Raw genomic sequence first — 21,687 nt, forward strand, 5'->3', positions numbered from 1 at the left:
GTGTGTGTACGTATGTTTAATATACTGTGTGTGTACGTATGTTTAATATACTATGGGTGTGCATGTTTAATATACTGTGTGTGTGTGTTTAATATACTGTGTGTGTGTTTTAATATACTGTGTGTGTATATATATCAGGTCCAGGTGGGCGGTCTCCACGTATCTCCAGGGGCGGTCCACATCCTGTCAGACAGCCTGCTCACCCTTCCCGCCATCGTCTCCATCGCCGCCGGCGGAGGCCTTCTCCTTATCATCGTCATCCTCGTCCTCATCGCATACAAACGCAAGTCGCGGGAGAATGACCTCACCCTGAAGCGCCTGCAGATGCAGATGGACAACCTGGAGTCCCGGGTCGCCCTGGAGTGCAAGGAAGGTGAGTAACACTTTATTTAGATAACAAAATAACCACAGACTATTAGTTGGCTATCAGTAACATTGAAATGCATCTAGGGAAACATCCATAGACATTCAGCAAATAAACCACATACTATTAGTTGCAACTCTCACAAACTAACCCTGGTCTAGACTGTGTAGTGCTAGGCAAAAACTTAGGGTTACGGAAGGTCAGTTCAGCCCAGAGTCGCTAATCATGTACACTAGCCTATATCCTTATCCTCCATCAGCAACAAAGTCATGTCATCACAGGTACAGAAACTGAAATCAGTCTCTCAAAATGTCTGTGAAGAGTTAAGCAATTATGTTTGGTCCTCTTCTGCTCTACATAGCTATTTTGAGACACTTTGATTCCAGTTTCCTTGTAGGGTTTAAGACTGAGCTAGCTAGCTGGGCTCCACTAAGGCATGTTATAATCACATGAAAGACACACATTGATGCTTCTGTGTAATAAGTAAATAACTGGTGGTATGTGTTGTATAATGTAATACAAGTTATTGTGAATCTGGGTTAGTGAGTCAGTCTCTGCTGTTTAGTTGACCCTGTTTTTGATGCTGATCGTGGCACACTAAATGCACATGGTGCTTATATATCGCTAGCACACACTGGCTTACACAAACACACACACACACACTCACACACACACACACACACAGGCACACACACACACAGGCACACACACACTGGGTCACACACACTGGCTCACACACACTGGCTCACACACACACTGGCTCACACACACACTGGCTCACACACACTGGCTCACACACACTGACTTACACACACTGACTTACACACACTGACTTACACACACTGGCTTACACACACTGACTTACACACACTGACTTACACACACTGACTTACACACACTGACTTACACACACTGACTTACACACACTGACTTACACACACTGACTTACACACACTGACTTACACACACTGGCTTACACATACTGACTTACACACACTGACTTACACACACTGGCTCACACACACTGACTTACACACACTGACTTACACACACTGGCTCACACACACTGACTTACACACACTGACTTACACACACTGACTTACACACACTGACTTACACACACTGACTTACACACACTGACTCACACACACTGACTCACACACACTGGCTTACACACACTGGCTTACACACACTGACTTACACACACTGACTTACACACACTGGCTTACACACACTGACTTACACACAGTGGCTCACACACAGTGGCTCACACACACACTGGCTCACACACACACTGACTTACACACACTGACTTACACACACTGACTTACACACACTGGCTTACACACACTGATTAAACACACTGTTTCAGTCTGTGTGTGTGTGGCAGTGTCTGTTTCAGAGTTTGTTGTAAAGGCATGGCCTCATTTGAGATTGTTAGGCAGGCCTCGTTAAATCCTAATAAATCTGTGTTGGTGCTGAGCTCTGCTGCCCTACACATACACACACACACACACACACACCCCTGGTGGGCCATAGTACAGACAGGGCACGCTTCTGTTCACTGCACCAGCTGACCTTTGAACCTTGGGCCCAGAGGAAGAACAGGCAAGTTACTGTATGTATTCCCTCCAGCTAGCCTGAAGACAGCTTTACCACTCAGAATTACAGCACATAGAATAACTCTAACATACAGAATTACAGCACATAGGGTAACTACAACATACAGAATTGCAGCATTTAGAATAACTCCAACATACAGAATTACAGCACATAGAATAACTCTAACATACAGAATTACAGCACATAGAGTAACTCCAACATACAGAATTACAGCACATAGAACAACAACAGCATATAGAATAACTCTAACATACAGAATTACAGCACATAGAATAACAACAACATACAGAATTACAGCACATAGAATAACTCTAACATACAGAAATACAGCACATAGAATAACTCTAACAAACATAATTACAAAGATAGGACATATAGAAGACTTAGTATACTAGAAGGTTATATCCTCTAAATGTCATTGTCTTGTTTCTCTGGGTTGTGTCAGGGCTGTGGCAGAGTAGAGAGGTTCATAGTGAGGTCTGCTCTATGTCTGTTGTAGTGCCCAGCTGGGGGGTGTGAACAGAGCTGAACAGCACACAGCTACATGGGGCTTATAGAGCTAAAGCCCTGGACACATACAGACAGACAGACAGATACTCTAAGCAGACACACACACAGGCGAGGAGACACACCGAAGGGTCATGTTTTAAACAGCATCTGTGTTCAGGAAGAGTGTAGTGCACCAAGGGTGGATTTCGAGGGGCAGCTAGGTACCTGGGTTCCCCTCCAGGGGTGTATGCCTGATCCCTGGGCCCTGGGCTGGGCTAGCAGGGGTGTTGGGGAGCAGGCTGTAGGCATGGGGGAGATATGACTGTGATTGGCTGCAGAGAGGCTAAGGGGACAACCGCAGGGCAGAGCAAGGCCCAGCAGGACTCAGTTAAGGGACCAATTAACCAGCTCTCACCTGCAGCCCCTAACAGCAGGGAACACACCGGAGCTCAGATACTGTACAGTACAGCCAATTTACTGGCCACCAGAAGGGTGTGTGTGTGTGTGTGTGTGTGTGTGTGGGAGGTGGGAGGTGGGGTCACCATAGCTAGTGGGCGTACATACTAATACATGGAGATCTATGGTTTCAATTAAACCAGCAGGTCTGAAATCAGTTGATCCATACTAACAGTGCGGTTAATTTCTCCTCTCTCTACCAACCTCCTCCAGCTTTTGCTGAGCTGCAGACGGACATCAACGAGCTGACCAGTGATCTGGACAGAGCTGGTATCCCCCACCTGGACTACCGGACCTATGCCATGAGAGTCCTTTTCCCTGGCATCGAGGACCACCCTGTTCTCAGAGAACTGGAGGTATGGAGAGAGAAAGATGGAGAGAAAAAGTAGACAAAGAAAAGTATGGAGGGGGGATGGGAGAGGGAAAGAGAAATGAGGAAAGGAGAGACAGAGTGAGGAAAAGGAGAGTGAGAGAGAGCTTCCACTCCACCCCTGCAGCATGCCCTCCATAAGCACCACAGTGCCAGGGGGAAACTGACACTCGTGTGTCGTTCTGCCTCTCTGGCCTCTCTCTCACACACACACACACACACGCAGGTCCCAGTACAGTATCCCGACGTGCGTCTATTTCACCCACTAGCGCGTCCTTCATCAGGAGTAATGAAGTGGGTAATGTCCTGTTCGCTGGCAGCCCTGAGACCTCCTCTACTTGGGACAGACTGACTGAAACACACTCCACAGAGTCCCTTTAATACACTGCTATTCTTTATAGAGGAGTACAGGGTGGGTGTGAGTTGCTGGATGAGTTGACTTATTAGGGTACATGGGTAACAGGACAACGTATGCAGGCTTATTAGGGTCAGCCTGTTGACTGTAGGAGGGTGATATGGTGTGATAGTGGGAGGAATAAAGGTCCAATAGGAACAGCAGAAAGTACTGTATGCTAGCGCCTCACAATGCCCCTTTATGATCAACTGAGCGTAAGAAAAGCAGTAGTGCAGTTCTGTCACGCATGGAACAATCTGGGTGTGTATGAAGTTGTTTAAAGTAGAACTCGTAGCACAGAAACCATGTGTTGTCATGTGGCATGTTAACCCTTTGTATCCTGTCCTGTATGTCCTAGGTGTCAGGTAACGGCCAGCTGAGCACAGAGAAGGCTCTGAAACTTTTCGCTCAGCTCATCAACAACAAGGTGTTTCTGCTAACCTTCATCAGAACTCTGGAGCTCCAGCGCTCCTTCTCCATGCGTGACCGCGGCAACGTGGCGTCTCTCATCATGACTGCGCTGCAGGGCAAACTGGAGTACGCCACCGACGTGCTCAAACACCTGCTCTCTGACCTCATCGACAAGAACCTGGAGAGCAAGAACCACCCTAAACTACTGCTGCGCAGGTAAGAGACATACAGTTTCATACACACTTGTACATGTACACACACATGCATAAACATTTACACTTTCACACACACAGATGCATTATGCATGTATGCACAGACACACACATCTATGCACACACATGCAGTATGAGCACATCTGCTGTGGGCAGAATGGGAGGGGAAGTAGAGATAGTGGAGGTGGAAAACAGTGGGAGGATGTTGTTAATAGATAGGTGGAGTGTGGATCAGAGAGGTGCATTCTACCACTTGTATTGATTCCATTCATCAAAAGTCGTAATATGTCATATGTAATATGTACTTCATTTACAATGGCAAGATATGAATTTCTAGCAACAAGTACTTGTTTAGTATCCTTTGAATTATGAGCCAAGATAGAGAGTTGTAGTCTCATCTCTCTCTCTCTTTCTCTCTCTCTCTCTCTCTCTCTCTCTCTCTCTTTCTCTCTCTCTCTCTCTCGCTCTCTCTCTTTCTCTTCAATTTAAGGGCTTTATTGGCATGGGAAACATATGTGAAGTAGATAATAAACAAAAGTGAAATAAACAATGAAAATGAACAGTAAATATTACACTCACAAAAGTTCCAAAAGAATAAAGACATTACAAATGTCATATTATTTGCAAATAGTTAAAGTACAAAGGGGAAAATAAATAAACATAAATATGGGTTGTATTTGGTGTTTGTTCTTCACTGGTTGCCCTTTTGTGGCAACAGATCACAAATGTTGCTGCTGTGATGGTACACTGTCATATTTCACCCAGTAGATATGGGAGTTTATCAAAATTGCGTTTGTTTTTTAATTCTTTGTGGGTCTGTTTAATCTGAGGGAAATATATGTCTCTAATATGGTCATACATTGGGCAGGAGGTTAGGATGTGCAGCTCAGTTTCCACCTCGTTTTTTGGGCAGTGTGCACATAGCCTGTCTTCTCTCAATAGCAAGGCTATGCTCACTGAGTCAGTTACAGTGGTCTGTCTCTCTCTCTCTCTCACCCCCCCATCCCAATCTCAATCAGTCTGAGAGTACACGACTGTACCACTGTCAGTCTCACTTATCCACTGAGCTCTGGCTCCTCATCAAACATTCAGCAGTAGCTTCTACTTTACTTTTCTCTTTCTGTCTCCTGTCTCCTATCTAGATTGTTTTCGACAGGACTCAGGGCCATGTACTATATCTTTAAATATAGAGTCCTCTTACTCTTTTACTAGAGTAAAGACTGCCGTCTTTGTATCGTTTTATAGGCGTATGGATGGGTTAGCAGGGGACCAGCAGAACTGTCACAGTCCGCCTTAAAACCATCTCCAGAGAGGAGAGAAGAGCTAGGCAACAAGCAGAGGAGAGGAGAGAGATGACAGATAGACAGAGGAGAGATGAGAGAGACTACAAGCAGAGAGAGGAGAAAAGAGATAGGCAACAAGCAGAGGAGAGAGACGACAGATAGAGGAGAGATGAGAGAGACTACAAGCAGAGAGAGGAGTAAAGAGATAGGCAACAAGCAGAGCAGAGGAGAGAGAGGACAGATAGACAGAGGAGAGATGAGAGAGACTACAAGCAGAGAGAGTAGAAAAGAGATTAGCAACAAGCAGAGGAGAGGAGAGAGACAACAGATAGACAGAGGAGAGATGAGAGAGACTACAAGCAGAGAGAGGAGAAAAGAGATAGGCAACAAGGAGAGGAGAGAGACGACAGATAGAGGAGAGATGAGAGAGACTACAAGCAGAGAGAGGAGTAAAGAGATAGGCAACAAGCAGAGCAGAGGAGAGAGAGAGGACAGATAGACAGAGGAGAGATGAGAGAGACTACAAGCAGAGAGAGGAGAAAAGAGATTAGCAACAAGCAGAGGAGAGGAGAGAGACGACAGATAGACAGAGGAGAGATGAGAGAGACTACAAGCAGAGAGAGGAGAAAAGAGATAGGCAACAAGCAGAGGAGAGGAGAGAGAGATGACAAACAGAGAGAGGAGAGAAGTGAACAGACAGAGAGAAAAGAGAAGAGAAGATAGAGACGGCAAACAGAGGGGAGAAGTGAGCATAGAGAGAGAGGAGAGAAGAGACGAGAGAGGCAACAAGCAGAGGAGAGAAGAGAGAGACAACATAGAGAGGAGAGGAGAGAAGAGAAGAGACAGAGAGATGAGATAAGTGAACACAGACAGAGAGAGAGAAAGAGGAGAGAAGAGAGACAACAAACAGAGAGAGGAGAGAAGAGAAGGGACAGAGATGAGAGAAGTGAACAGAGAGAGAGAGAAGAGAAGAGACAGAGAGAGAAGAGAAGAGACAGAGAGAGAAGAGAAGAGACAGAGAGAGAAGAGAAGAGACAGAGAGAGAAGAGAAGAGACAGAGAGAGAAGAGAAGAGACAGGAAGAGAAGAGACAGAGAGAGAAGAGAAGAGAAGAGACAGAGAGATGAGAAGTGAAGAGAGAGAAGATAGAGAGATGAGAGAAGAGAAGAGAAGAGAGAGAGATGAGAGAAGAGAAGAGAAGAGACAGAGAAAGAGAAGAGACAGAGAAAGAGAAGAGAAGTGAAGAGACATAGAGAGAAGAGAAGAGACATAGAGAGAAGAGAAGAGACATAGAGAGAAGAGAAGAGACATAGAGAGAAGAGAAGAGACAGAGAGTGAAGAGAAGAGAAGAGAAGAGAAGAGAAGAGAAGAGAGAGACGACAAACAGAGAGAGGAGAGAAGAGGAGAGGCAAATGACCTGGATTATGCTGTTATGTTATTTAAAATGCCAGCCGCCAGCCCGACACACTCCTAGCTGCCCCGTGGTTTCCTTTATCTCCCGTCATTAGGAACACAATGGTTTAAGTCCTGCTGGTCTGGCCTTCAGGCCTGAATATTCCTTTCATTACCTTCCATTTCTTCAAAAGAATTTAAAGGATTACCAATTTGAAACACTGTTTCTTTTCTCTTGACGTTTTTCTTGTGGCTCATTGTGGCAAAGGTACTGTTGGCTGACAGAGAGGAGCGAGCTGAGTCATAAGCAACAGAAAATCCTCATAGTGACTGAAATTGAACATATGTGTAACCCACAGTAATGTGTTGTTGTCATTAATGGGGATGGTTGAGGAATAGGACAGCTCTGTTCTGCTCTGATGGCAGCTCATCAATTAGCAGTTGATAACAGGATGGCTGAGCCTGTTATTATGTTTAGGCCTGAACCATCTCTACCTATTATTAATTAATTAGTCCATCTCTGCCTTCCATCGCTTCCTCTACTGATGTAGTCTGTGACTGTGTGCCAAAGATCACCCGTTTCCTGATATACATAGGGTGCAATTTAGGACACACCTGTAGAGATACATCTACACTTCCCTTCCCTGAAACCCATCAGGAGCCTCTACGCTAGTTTACATTTCAGTCATACACTTCCCTATGGCCCACGTGGAGACTTTAGCAGCTACTATCTCTCCCACTGTGACAGTCCAGTCATCCATCCCATTCAGCCCACACAGATAGGGTGCACCCCAAATGGTACCCTATTTCCTACATAGTGCACTACTTTTGGCCAGAGCCCTAGCGAAGTGTAGATAAAATGTTTTATCTCTATATGTGTGTCCTAAATGTCACCCTATTTCCTATATAGTGTGTGGCTTTTGACCAGGGCCCATAGGGGTCTGGTCAAATGTTGTGCACTTTGTAGGGAATAGGGTGCCATTTGGGACTTATAGTATATGTAGGCCCAGTATCTGAGGCAGCAGAAGGAGCAGTAGTTCTGTAGTAGTGTGTGACCATGTAGTATGAGTTATTACTGACCGCCACAGCCCCAGACCTGGTTTACACGGTCAGAGAACGCCACCTCACATGGGTTATTTATGTAACCTTTATTTAACTAGGCAAGTCAGTTCAGAACACATTCCTATTTACAATGACGGCCTACCTGCAGGGACGCGGAAATTAAAACAATAACATATGCATATAGGACAAAACATATATCGCGACAAAACACAACACTACATAAAGAGAGACCTAAGATAACAACATAGTAGCTGCACAACATAACAACAACAATGGAGCAACACAACATGGTAGCAACACAACATGGTAGCAGCACAACATGGTAGCAACACAACATGGTAGCAACACAACATGGTAGCAGCACAACATGGTAGCAACACAACATGGTAGCAGCACAACATGGTAGCAGCACAACATGGTAGCAACACAACATAACAACAACACGGTAGCAACACAACATGGTAGCAACACAACATAACAACAACACGGTAGCAACACAACATAGTAGCAACATAACAACAACACGGTAGCAACACAACATGGTAGCAACACAACATGGTAGCAACACAACATAACAACAACAGGGTAGCAACACAACATGGTAGCAACACAACATAACAACAACACGGTAGCAACACAACATGGGACAAACATTATTGGGCACAGACAACAGCACAACAGGCAAGAAGTAGATAACAATACATCACACAAAGCAGCCACATCTGTCAGTAAGAGTCTTTGAATGAAAAGATTGAGATAAAACTGTCCAGTTTGAGTGTTTGTTGCAGTTCGTTCCAGTCGCTAGCTGCAGCGAACTGAAAAGAGGAGCGACCCATGGATGAATGTGCTTTGGGGACCTTTAACAGAATGTGACTGGCAGAACAGGTGTTGTATGTGGAAGATGAGGGCTGCAGTAGATATCTTAGATAGGGGGAGTGAGGACTAAGAGGGTTTTATAAATAAGCATTAACCAGTGGGTCTTGCGACGGGTATACAGAGATTACAAGTTTACAGAGGAGTATAGAGTGCAGTGATGTGTCCTATAAGGAGCATTGGTGGCAAATCTGATGGCCGAATGGTAAAGAACATCTAGCCGCTCGAGAGCACCCTTACCTGCTGATCTATAAATTATGTCTCTGTAATCTAGCATGGGTAAGAAGGTCATCTGAATCAGGGTTAGTTTGGAAGCTTTGGTGAAAGAGGAGCATTTACTATAGAGGAAACTAAGTCTAGATTTAACTTTAGCCTGCAGCTTTAATATGTGCTGAGAGAAGGACAGTGTACCGCCTAGCTATACTCTCAAGTACTTGTATGAGGTGACTACCTCAATCTCTAAACCCTCAGAGGTAGTAATCACACCTGTGGGGAGAGGGGCATTCTTCTTACCAAACCACATTACCTTTGATTTGGAGGTGTTCAGAACAAGGTTAAGGATGGAGAAAGCTTGTTGCACACTAAGAAAGGTTTGTTGAAGAGCATTTAACACAAAATTCGGGGAGGGGCCAGCTGAGTGTAAGACTGTATCATCTGCATTTAAATGGATGAGAAAGCTTCCTACTGCCTGAGCTATGTTGTTGATGTAAATTTAGAAGAGCGTGGGGCCTAGGATTGAGCCTTGGGGTATTCTCTTGGTGACAGGCAGTGGCTGCGACAGCAGATTTTCTGACTTTATACACTGCACTCTTTGAGGGAGATAGTTAGCAAACCAGGCCAAAGACCCCTCAGAGACACAAATATTCATTAGCTGGCCCACAAGAATGGAATGGTCTACTGTATCAAAAGCTTTGGCCAATTCAATAAAAATAGCAGCACAATATCGCTTAGAATCAAGGGCAATGGTGACATCACTGAGGACCTTTAAGGTTGCAGTGACACATCCATAACCTGAGCGAAACCAGATTGCATTCCCGTTAGAATATTATAGACATCAAGAAAGCCAGTCAGTTGATTATTGACAAGTTTTTCCAACACTTTTGAGAAACAGGGCAAAATATAAACAGGCCTATAACAGTTAGGATCAGCTTGATCTCCCCCTTTAAATAAAGTACATACAGGAAGTTACCTAGGGCACTTAACCTCCGACTTCCTGGACCTTCAGCTTTCTGGTGCTGTCTTATCCATATTGCATCTTACAGAAGTATACCATGGTGGGTTGAGAGTGCACTGGTTGACAAGGCCCGCTCTTAATGAATGGCTCTATTTGCTGCCCACGCATACACACACGCACGCACGCACGCACACACACACACACACACACACACACACACGCACACGCACACGCACACAAATCAAAATGGTGACATTTGCGCGATCGGTTTTCCATCGCTCATTTGCACGTCACGTCAATGATATCATGTCACCATGTTGGACTGTGGGTCAATTAACCTGGTTGGAGTGGGCGTCCTGATTCTAGTTTGTGAGCTAGGCAGGCTGCTGCCTGGGAAGGTCTCCCACTCAGAGGTACGAGATGGGGAGGGGGCGGGGGTAGGTTGACCTCAGGTCTCCCCACTGGAGAGACTCCCCCGCTCCCTCTATCAAATAGCGCACCTCTAACTTTGTACAGTACTAATGCAATTAGTTGTGCAATTTAGTTTGTGTTTCTTGTTTGAAGTGCAATAGTGTAATAATCAGGTTCTCTTCTTTATGAGTGTATTATTCTATTTGTGTTATATAGGATTTGTGCAATTTAGGTTTATTTGTGTTATTTGTTTTTTGTTAGCAATAGGGTAATAGTGTAATAATTCAATTCCCTTTTTATTTGTATTTATATACTACAATTTGTAGTAGTATATAAAATGAATGGTGCTTTTTTGTGTTGGGTGAAGGGGGGGTGTTGGCTGAAGGGGGGGTTTGCCCAGGGAGCCATACAAGCTACAACCGTCACTGCTTGTATGAAAAGAGTTTCTGGGTTAACAAGGTGCATTAGACATGCAGCACGCATGCTCACGCTGTAATTAACATTTAGTCTGCTCTCTGTGTCTCTCACAACTCTCTCTCTTTCATCACACGTCTGCTTTAAGACCAGCTTCACATCAAAAGGTTCATCATTTACTTACTGATGGTATTTCACTACTTTATCTATTCTTTGTAGATGTATAAATGATTATATGCACACTGTTCAAACAAAGGTTAGCTAACCTTATACTTGACCTGTAACGACAATTTATAATCCTATAATACCATGTATTGAGTTTAAGAATGGGCTACTGAATCCTTCTAGAAATGTCTCTCAGGGAAAGAAAGAGCAGGAGCAGAATCTCATTGAGGGAAACTGCATAATACCCCTGAGGGCAGCATGAGCTGGGTGGAAAAACAAACCATGTTGTATATTATGGGAAAAGTTAACAGAATGGCACACACACGCACACGCACACGCACACACACGCACGCACGCACGCACGCACACACACACACACACACGCATGCACGCACGCACACACACGCGCACGCACACACGCACACACACGCACGCACACACACACGCACACACACACACACAGTCAGACATTGACTCCTGTCTTGGGTTATATTATGAGTATAATGAGGGCTGCCCGAGGCATTGCAGTTTATATGTTATTCGAATTTCCCAGCAGTTCAGACTAGAATCTATATTTCAGTCAGTAACCTCTACAACATCCTACTAGATCATATAGCCTGTATAGAACATACACTGAGTATACAAAACATTAGGAACACCTGCTCTTTCCATGACATCGACCGACCAGGTGAATCCAGGTGAAAGTTATGAACCCTTATTGATGTCACTTGTTATATTCGCTTCAATCAGTGTAGATGAAGAGAAGGAGACAGGTTAAAGTTAAATTTGTTAAGATTTTTAAGAGGGTGAATGGGTAAGACAAAACATGGAAGTGCCGTTGAACGGGGTATGGTAGTAAGTGCCAGGTGCACCGGTTTGTTTCAAGAACTGCAACGCTGCTGGGTTTTTCACGCTCAACAGTTTCCCATGTGTATCAAAAATGGTCCACCACCCAAAGGACATCCAGCCAACTTGACACAAATGTGGGAAGCATTGGAGTTAACATGGGCCAGCATCCCTGTAGAACGCTTTCAACACCTTGTAGAGTCCGTGCCCTGACGAATTGAGGCTGTTCTGAGGGCAAAAGGGGGTGCAACTCAATATTAGGAAGGTTTTCTTAATGTTTTATACACTCAGAAAGTATTCATGCCCCTTGACGTATCCACATTTGTTGTGTTACAGCCTGAATTCAAAATGGATTAAATATGTTTTTTCCTCACCCAACACCCCATAATGACAAAGTGAAAACATGTTTTTAGAAATTGTTGCACATTTTTTTTGCATGAAATACAGAATTATCGGATTTACATAAGTATTCACGCCCTTGAGTCAATAGTTCGTAGAAGCACCTTTGGCAGTGATTGCAGCTGTGAGTCTTTCTGGGTAAGTCTAAGAGCTTTACACACCTGGATGGTACAATATTTGCACATTATTATTTCAAAAATTGTTCAAGCCATTTTCAAGTCTTGCCATATATTTTCATGCCGTTTTAAGTCAAAACAGTTACTAGGCCACTCAGGAACATTCAATGTTGTCTTGGTCAGCAACTCCAGTGTGTATTAGGCCTTGTGTTTTAGGTTATTGTCCTGCTGAAAGGGGAATCTGTCTCCCATTGTCTGTTGGAAAGCAGCCTGAACCAGGTTTTCCGCTAGGATTTTGCATGTGCTTAGCTCTATTCCATTTCTTTTTATTTTAAAAACTCTGTAGTCCTTGCCGATGACAAGCATACCCATAATAACATGATGCAGCCACCACCATGCTTGAAAATATGAAGAGTGGTACTCAGTGATATGTTGTTTGGATTTGTCCCAAACGTTTCACTTTCTATTCAGGAGAAAATTTGGACATAATTTCTGTGCCACATATTTTGCATTTTTACTTTAGTGCCTTATTGCAAACAGGATGCATATTTTTTCATATTTTTCCTTCTTTTCAATCTGTCATTTAGGTTAGTATTGTGGAGTAACTACAATGTTGTTGATCCATCCTCAGCTTTCTCCTATCACAGCCATTAAACTCTGTAACTGGTGAAATCTCTGAGCAGTTTCCTTCCTCTCCGATAACTGAGTTAGGAAGGACGCCTGTATCTTTGTAGTGACTAGGTGTATTGATATTCAATGTCTACTTTATCATTGTTTTACCCATCAACCAATAGGTACCCTTCTTTGCAAGGCATTGGAAAACCACCCTGGTAATTTTTTTTTTCCTGTATTTAACTAGGCAAGTCAGTAAAGAACAAATTCTTATTTTCGATGATGGTCTAGGAACGGTCATGTTCAGGGGCAGAACGACAGATTTTTACCTTGTCAGCTCAGGGATTCGATCTTGCAACCTTTCGGTTACTTGTCCAACGCTCTAAACACTTGAAATTCACTGGCCAACTGAGGGACCTTACAGATAATTGTATGTGTTGGGTACAGAGATTAGGTAGTTATTCAAAAATCATGTTAAACACTATTATTGCACACAGTGAGTCCATGTAACTTATTATGTGACTTGTTAAGCACATTTGTACTTCTGAACTTATTTAGGCTTGCCACAACTAAGAGGCTGGTTGAATACTTATTGACTCAAGACATTTCAGCTTTTCACTTTGTATTAATTTGTAAAAATGTCTAAAGACATAATTCGACTTTGACATTATGGAGTATTGTGTGTAGGCCAGTGGCACAACATATCGATTGAATACATTTTAAATTCAGGCTGTAAAAACAAAATGTGTGATAAGTCAAGGGAGTTTTTCCTAGCCACCGTGCTTCTACATTTGCATTGCTTGCTCTTTGGGGTTTTAGGCTGGATTTCTGTATAGGACTTTGTGACATCTGCTGATGTAAACATTTGATTTGAGTGTGAATACATTTTGAAAGCACTGAATTGTGCTGGAAAAATGTATGTTTGTGCTTTTCTAATCACCGATTTCTGTGTTCATGCAAGTGACTGATTGAACATGCCTGGAAAGAAATCTCACTATCAGTATCTGCAATTTAGCTGTACGACCAGACCCTTGTTTTGAGAACGAAAGATATCTCAGTTTCAATGTCTCAGCTTAGAGAGGAGAAGCCTCGTGAGGTATTGGTCTGTCACATACATGACCCAGTATTGATCGGTCACATACATGACCCAGTATTGGTCGGTCACATGAATGAAGTCAACGTTAATGATGAATTAATTATGAATGATGAATAAGCTAAATCATGAAACATAACTTGTCTGTATATGAGAGATCTAATGGGACTGCCCTGATAGAGCTCCTGATCAAAGTGTACTTGGTGCATTGAGTTGGTTGGAACCTCTCCAGCGCACTGATAATAAAGAATGATTAATTTAAGATTGACTTTGAGTGTCCAAGTGTAGAATTTCAATGACTGTATATTATGTGGAATGTCAACAGAATGGCACAGAGTGTACACACACACACACACACACACACACAGACACACACACACACACACACACACACACACACACACACACACACACACACACACACACACACACACACACACACACACACACACACACACACACCTGTCTTAGGTTATATTATTAGTATAATGGGGGAGACTTTGTGCTCTCCTGGCTGCCAGAACACTTTATATGCTATTATATTTTCACAGCAGTTCAGTCTACATTCTAAATTCCAGTCATTAACATTATATTAGAACATGTTTCTGATGTGACTAATCCAAATTAGACAGAGAAAAGGTTCCATGTACGGCCCAGAGATACAGGCAATGGTACATCAACAAGCCATGGTCATGGCTTTATGTATGAACTATATTCATACTTCCCATGTTGTTTTGAGGATCTTTTTAGATTCTGAGAGTATGCTCTCCACATTAATAGTCTAGAAGTGATGTTCCCCTCCCTTAGTTGAAGTGTAGTCTGTCTACTCGTGAGAGTCTACAGCACAAACATTAGATGGTTTTTCCCCTAAAAGCTTTCTGGACATGGTATCTACGTTTTGACAATCTGTCGACTTTAGACTACTTACCTTCCCGGTTTAATTAGTTTATCTGCTTTTAAACCTTATAGTCAGACAATTGTTTGGTTGTAAGTTTGTTATATATCGCTCTCTTTCACGCTCTCTTTCTCTGTGTTTCTCTCTTTTTCTCTGTTTGTTTCTCTCTAATTCTCTCCATCTCTTTACCTAGCCTTTCTTTCTTTTTTTCTCTAGAGACAATCCTTCTGTACTCTATAATGATCCTTACCTGGATATGTTGCATTGATCTCTCACTCTGTCCTCAGTCCCACTCTCTTATAGCTTCCTGTTTTCTATCTCTCACTCCGTCCTCAGTCCCACTCTCTTATAGCTTCCTGTTTTCTATCTCTCACTCCGTCCTCAGTCCCACTCTCTTATAGCTTCCTGTTCTCTATCTCTCACTCCATTTTTAAATGGAACGACAGAACAGTAGCAAGTTTTCTATCGCCTTGAGTCTTTTCACTCTTTTTTTTGTCTTCAGCGTTTTTCTAATGACATTCCCGTCCATGCGGAGCGCTGCTGGAATAGAATGGCTTAATACAGAAAGAGAATGTTGTGTTTAGCACTATTCCATTCTGAAGACATTCCACAGCCTACTAATCAGTCCCCCTCAACCTATTTATCAGCATCAAGCCCCAGTCTTAATGCACTGTAGGATAATGAAAATCCTGATGTTCATTAATGGAACTCAATTAAAAGAGCGAGGGAAGTGGAGATGGGAGGATGGAGAGATGGGGGAGGAGGTAGGAAACATAGTGAGGAGTCTCAGTGAACCATTGAAAGGAGCCCCAACATGGCTCCGCACAAAGGCCTTTATTTGACTTTCCTTCTACAGGGACTTGCTGGGCTTATTAAAACCTTTAATAGGTTCTATTAACACACAATCCACTGTGAGTCAGAGGAGGGGCAATGAGGGGGAGGGGAGGATACTTCTCTGTGGAGGAGAGAGGGGAGCAATCATGGAGGGTATGTGCACTTTATCCAAAACACAATATTTGTATGTTTATTCAGCTTCGGTCTGTATTGATTTTGAGGATGAAGACTTTAGTAGAGAGCAGTAGTAAAGATGAGAGACGCAGTAGGTGGATGTACGTGTGTGTGTGTGAGTTGGTGTGTGTATCAGGGGTTGGAATCAAAATGATTTTCCAATCGTTCTGTTCCCCTATTTGTTTCGTTCTGTTCCAGTGTTCCGACCAGCATAATGAAGTTCTGAACCGTTTTGAACCCAAAAAAGTACAGCTTCATATAGTTTATTTTCCTACATTTTGAAACTCTTGAAAAACAACATAATTTTTACATTGAGCTTATTTATTTACTCCACCAATAAGGATAGAACAGCTTGCTATAAAACAGGTAAGCTAGTTGTTTACATGTTTGATTGGTTAATAAGTGCAGGTGGGAGATGCGACTGAAATTGTATGTTTGGGAAGAGAGCGAGAGAGACACGTGGACATGAGGGGGCTTGAGACGTTGAACATCATGACGTGAGTTGGATTGCATTTAGGCTACTAGCATCATAACTTCACTGAATTACATCATTCTAGACTAGACATTAGGGATATTTTTGGAACCAAAAATTACATTATTAACCGGTTCTCAAGATTTGAAAACAATGGTTTCATTTTGGAACACTAGAGATCACTTTCATTCCCGGTTCTAGTTCTGTTTCTTCCACAAAAAATATGTTTGGTTCTGTTCCCTGAACCGGTTCCAACCCCAGGTGTTTATAGAAGAGGGCACAATCATACACTCCTTCGGCTGTCAGTAGTGCCTCTTCCTCTCATCCTGCAGCTGAAATGGGGTGAACAAAACTCCACCTTCCATCAGCCTGGTGCATCCCACATCAAATAAGCTGTCACAGAGAGAGAGAGCTCCAGCCCATCCTAAATACCTCTCCTTATCCCCGTACACCACTGTTACACGTTACAGCCCCAGCCACCATTTCCCCGCCTGCAGCCCAAAGTAATCATAGTCATTTCCCGCCACATTAAGAGGGTCATTTTCACAACGCCGCACCAAGTAAATTGGCAACAGGCTCCTGTAGCTGAAGGGTGTGGGGTGGTAGCGAGCCGGTGACAGTCACGATATTATAAAGCACAGTGGTTCTCTGAGTACTCAGAAACACACACACATACACACACTCAAGGGTACTTTGATTGGGGACAATATGCTAGTAACATGTCCAGGTGGGAGCTGAGGTAATCACATAGTCACGCTATCAGTTGGACAATAGTCAATGAACTGTTTGTGAGGAGAGGAGAAGCGTAGGCTGGTGATGTGGAGAAAGGAGAGAGTCCGAGGAGGAAGAGAGTGTGTACTTGTGCTTTCCCTGCACGGTTAGCCCAGCTCTCAGAAGATGAAGCATTGCAGTGTTGGTATTCAGGACTGTTGGTCCTCTGGAGGAGGGAGGGGAGAGAGAGTAACCCTTTCATCTATTTTTTATGCTCGTTAACCACTACTGTCTGGCTGCTTTTTCTTCTCTTTCTCATTCCTCTTTCTACTGTTTTTCTTCTCTTTCTCATTCCTCCTCTTTCTACTGTTTTTCTTCTCTTTCTCATTCCTCCTCTTTCTACTGTTTTTCTTCCCTTTCTCATTCCTCCTCTTTCTACTGTTTTTCTTCTCTTTCTCATTCCTCCTCCTACTGTTTTTCTTCTCTTTCTCATTCCTCCTCTTTCTACTGTTTTTCTTCTCTTTCTCATTCCTCTTTCTACTGTTTTTCTTCTCTTTCTCATTCCTCCTCTTTCTACTGTTTTTCTTCTCTTTCTCATTCCTCCTCCTCCTACTGTTTTTCTTCTCTTTCTCATTCCTCCTCTTTCTACTGTTTTTCTTCTCTTTCTCATTCCTCCTCCTACTGTTTTTCTTCTCTTTCTCATTCCTCCTCTTTCTACTGTTTTTCTTCTCTTTCTCATTCCTCCTCTTTCTACTGTTTTTCTTCTCTTTCTCATTCCTCCTCTTTCTACTGTTTTTCTTCTCTTTCTCATTCCCCCTCTTTCTACTGTTTTTCTTCTCTTTCTCATTCCTCTTTCTACTGTTTTTCTTCTCTTTCTCATTCCCCCTCTTTCTACTGTTTTTCTTCTCTTTCTCATTCCTCTTTCTACTGTTTTTCTTCTCTTTCTCATTCCTCCTCTTTCTACTGTTTTTCTTCTCTTTCTCATTCCTCTTTCTACTGTTTTTCTTCTCTTTCTCATTCCTCTTTCTACTGTTTTTCTTCTCTTTCTCATTCCTCCTCTTTCTACTGTTTTTCTTCTCTTTCTCATTCCTCCTCTTTCTACTGTTTTTCTTCTCTTTCTCATTCCTCCTCTTTCTACTGTTTTTCTTCTCTTTCTCATTCCTCCTCCTACTGTTTTTCTTCTCTTTCTCATTCCTCCTCTTTCTACTGTTTTTCTTCTCTTTCTCATTCCTCCTCTTTCTACTGTTTTTCTTCTCTTTCTCATTCCTCCTCTTTCTACTGTTTTTCTTCTCTTTCTCATTCCTCCTTTCTACTGTTTTTCTTCTCTTTCTCATTCCTCCTCTTTCTACTGTTTTTCTTCTCTTTCTCATTCCTCCTCTTTCTACTGTTTTTCTTCTCTTTCTCATTCCTCCTCTTTCTACTGTTTTTCTTCTCTTTCTCATTCCTCCTCTTTCTACTGTTTTTCTTCTCTTTCTCATTCCTCCTCCTACTGTTTTTCTTCTCTTTCTCATTCCTCCTCTTTCTACTGTTTTTCTTCTCTTTCTCATTCCTCCTCTTTCTACTGTTTTTCTTCTCTTTCTCATTCCTCCTCCTACTGTTTTTCTTCTCTTTCTCATTCCTCCTCTTTCTACTGTTTTTCTTCTCTTTCTCATTCCTCTTTCTACTGTTTTTCTTCTCTTTCTCATTCCTCCTCTTTCTACTGTTTTTCTTCTCTTTCTCATTCCTCTTTCTACTGTTTTTCTTCTCTTTCTCATTCCCCCTCTTTCTACTGTTTTTCTTCTCTTTCTCATTCCTCCTCCTACTGTTTTTCTTCTCTTTCTCATTCCTCCTCCTACTGTTTTTCTTCTCTTTCTCATTCCTCCTCTTTCTATTGTTTTTCTTCTCTTTCTCATTCCTCTTTCTACTGTTTTTCTTCTCTTTCTCATTCCTCTTTCTACTGTTTTTCTTCTCTTTCTCATTCCTCCTCTTTCTACTGTTTTTCTTCTCTTTCTCATTCCTCTTTCTACTGTTTTTCTTCTCTTTCTCATTCCTCCTCTTTCTACTGTTTTTCTTCTCTTTCTCATTCCTCTTTCTACTGTTTTTCTTCTCTTTCTCATTCCTCCTCCTACTGTTTTTCTTCTCTTTCTCATTCCTCCTCCTACTGTTTTTCTTCTCTTTCTCATTCCTCCTCTTTCTACTGTTTTTCTTCTCTTTCTCATTCCTCCTCTTTCTACTGTTTTTCTTCTCTTTCTCATTCCTCCTCTTTCTACTGTTTTTCTTCTCTTTCTCATTCCCCCTCTTTCTACTGTTTTTCTTCTCTTTCTCATTCCTCCTCTTTCTACTGTTTTTCTTCTCTTTCTCATTCCTCCTCCTACTGTTTTTCTTCTCTTTCTCATTCCTCCTCTTTCTACTGTTTTTCTTCTCTTTCTCATTCCCCCTCTTTCTACTGTTTTTCTTCTCTTTCTCATTCCTCCTCTTTCTACTGTTTTTCTTCTCTTTCTCATTCCTCCTCTTTCTACTGTTTTTCTTCTCTTTCTCATTCCTCCTCTTTCTACTGTTTTTCTTCTCTTTCTCATTCCTCCTCTTTCTACTGTTTTTCTTCTCTTTCTCATTCCCCCTCTTTCTACTGTTTTTCTTCTCTTTCTCATTCCTCCTCTTTCTACTGTTTTTCTTCTCTTTCTCATTCCTCCTCTTTCTACTGTTTTTCTTCTCTTTCTCATTCCCCCTCTTTCTACTGTTTTTCTTCTCTTTCTCATTCCTCTTTCTACTGTTTTTCTTCTCTTTCTCATTCCTCCTCTTTCTACTGTTTTTCTTCTCTTTCTCATTCCTCCTCCTACTGTTTTTCTTCTCTTTCTCATTCCCCCTCTTTCTACTGTTTTTCTTCTCTTTCTCATTCCTCCTCTTTCTACTGTTTTTCTTCTCTTTCTCATTCCTCCTCCTACTGTTTTTCTTCTCTTTCTCATTCCTCCTCCTACTGTTTTTCTTCTCTTTCTCATTCCTCCTCTTTCTACTGTTTTTCTTCTCTTTCTCATTCCTCCTCTTTCTACTGTTTTTCTTCTCTTTCTCATTCCTCTTTCTACTGTTTTTCTTCTCTTTCTCATTCCTCCTCCTCCTACTGTTTTTCTTCTCTTTCTCATTCCTCCTCTTTCTACTGTTTTTCTTCTCTTTCTCATTCCTCCTCTTTCTACTGTTTTTCTTCTCTTTCTCATTCCTCCTCTTTCTACTGTTTTTCTTCTCTTTCTCATTCCTCCTCTTTCTACTGTTTTTCTTCTCTTTCTCATTCCTCCTCCTACTGTTTTTCTTCTCTTTCTCATTCCTCCTCTTTCTACTGTTTTTCTTCTCTTTCTCATTCCTCTTTCTACTGTTTTTCTTCTCTTTCTCATTCCTCTTTCTACTGTTTTTCTTCTCTTTCTCATTCCTCTTTCTACTGTTTTTCTTCTCTTTCTCATTCCTCTTTCTACTGTTTTTCTTCTCTTTCTCATTCCCCCTCTTTCTACTGTTTTTCTTCTCTTTCTCATTCCTCCTCCTACTGTTTTTCTTCTCTTTCTCATTCCTCCTCTTTCTACTGTTTTTCTTCTCTTTCTCATTCCTCTTTCTACTGTTTTTCTTCTCTTTCTCATTCCTCCTCTTTCTACTGTTTTTCTTCTCTTTCTCATTCCTCCTCTTTCTACTGTTTTTCTTCTCTTTCTCATTCCTCCTCTTTCTACTGTTTTTCTTCTCTTTCTCATTCCTCCTCTTTCTACTGTTTTTCTTCTCTTTCTCATTCCTCCTCTTTCTACTGTTTTTCTTCTCTTTCTCATTCCCCCTCTTTCTACTGTTTTTCTTCTCTTTCTCATTCCTCCTCTTTCTACTGTTTTTCTTCTCTTTCTCATTCCTCCTCCTACTGTTTTTCTTCTCTTTCTCATTCCTCCTCTTTCTACTGTTTTTCTTCTCTTTCTCATTCCCCCTCTTTCTACTGTTTTTCTTCTCTTTCTCATTCCTCCTCTTTCTACTGTTTTTCTTCTCTTTCTCATTCCTCCTCTTTCTACTGTTTTTCTTCTCTTTCTCATTCCTCCTCCTACTGTTTTTCTTCTCTTTCTCATTCCTCCTCTTTCTACTGTTTTTCTTCTCTTTCTCATTCCTCCTCTTTCTACTGTTTTTCTTCTCTTTCTCATTCCTCCTCTTTCTACTGTTTTTCTTCTCTTTCTCATTCCCCCTCTTTCTACTGTTTTTCTTCTCTTTCTCATTCCTCTTTCTACTGTTTTTCTTCTCTTTCTCATTCCTCCTCTTTCTACTGTTTTTCTTCTCTTTCTCATTCCTCCTCCTACTGTTTTTCTTCTCTTTCTCATTCCCCCTCTTTCTACTGTTTTTCTTCTCTTTCTCATTCCTCCTCTTTCTACTGTTTTTCTTCCCTTTCTCATTCCTCCTCTTTCTACTGTTTTTCTTCTCTTTCTCATTCCTCCTCCTACTGTTTTTCTTCTCTTT

General features: G+C 42.1%; 1 protein-coding gene across 2 annotated transcripts in view; it reads left to right on the forward strand.

Moving 5' to 3' along the window:
• The window catches only part of LOC110531229 (plexin-A2-like), a 435,878-nt gene that overhangs the window by 349,113 nt on the left and 65,078 nt on the right, over nt 1-21,687 (forward strand). For both annotated transcript variants that reach the window (XM_036988562.1, XM_036988563.1), the window contains exons 20-22: nt 139-373; nt 3,146-3,288; nt 4,055-4,323. In XM_036988562.1, coding sequence (XP_036844457.1) covers nt 139-373; nt 3,146-3,288; nt 4,055-4,323 — 647 coding nt within the window. The remainder of the gene's footprint in view (nt 1-138; nt 374-3,145; nt 3,289-4,054; nt 4,324-21,687) is intronic.

This window comes from Oncorhynchus mykiss, chromosome 9 (assembly GCF_013265735.2).
Source record: "Oncorhynchus mykiss isolate Arlee chromosome 9, USDA_OmykA_1.1, whole genome shotgun sequence".
NCBI lineage: Eukaryota > Metazoa > Chordata > Actinopteri > Salmoniformes > Salmonidae > Oncorhynchus > Oncorhynchus mykiss.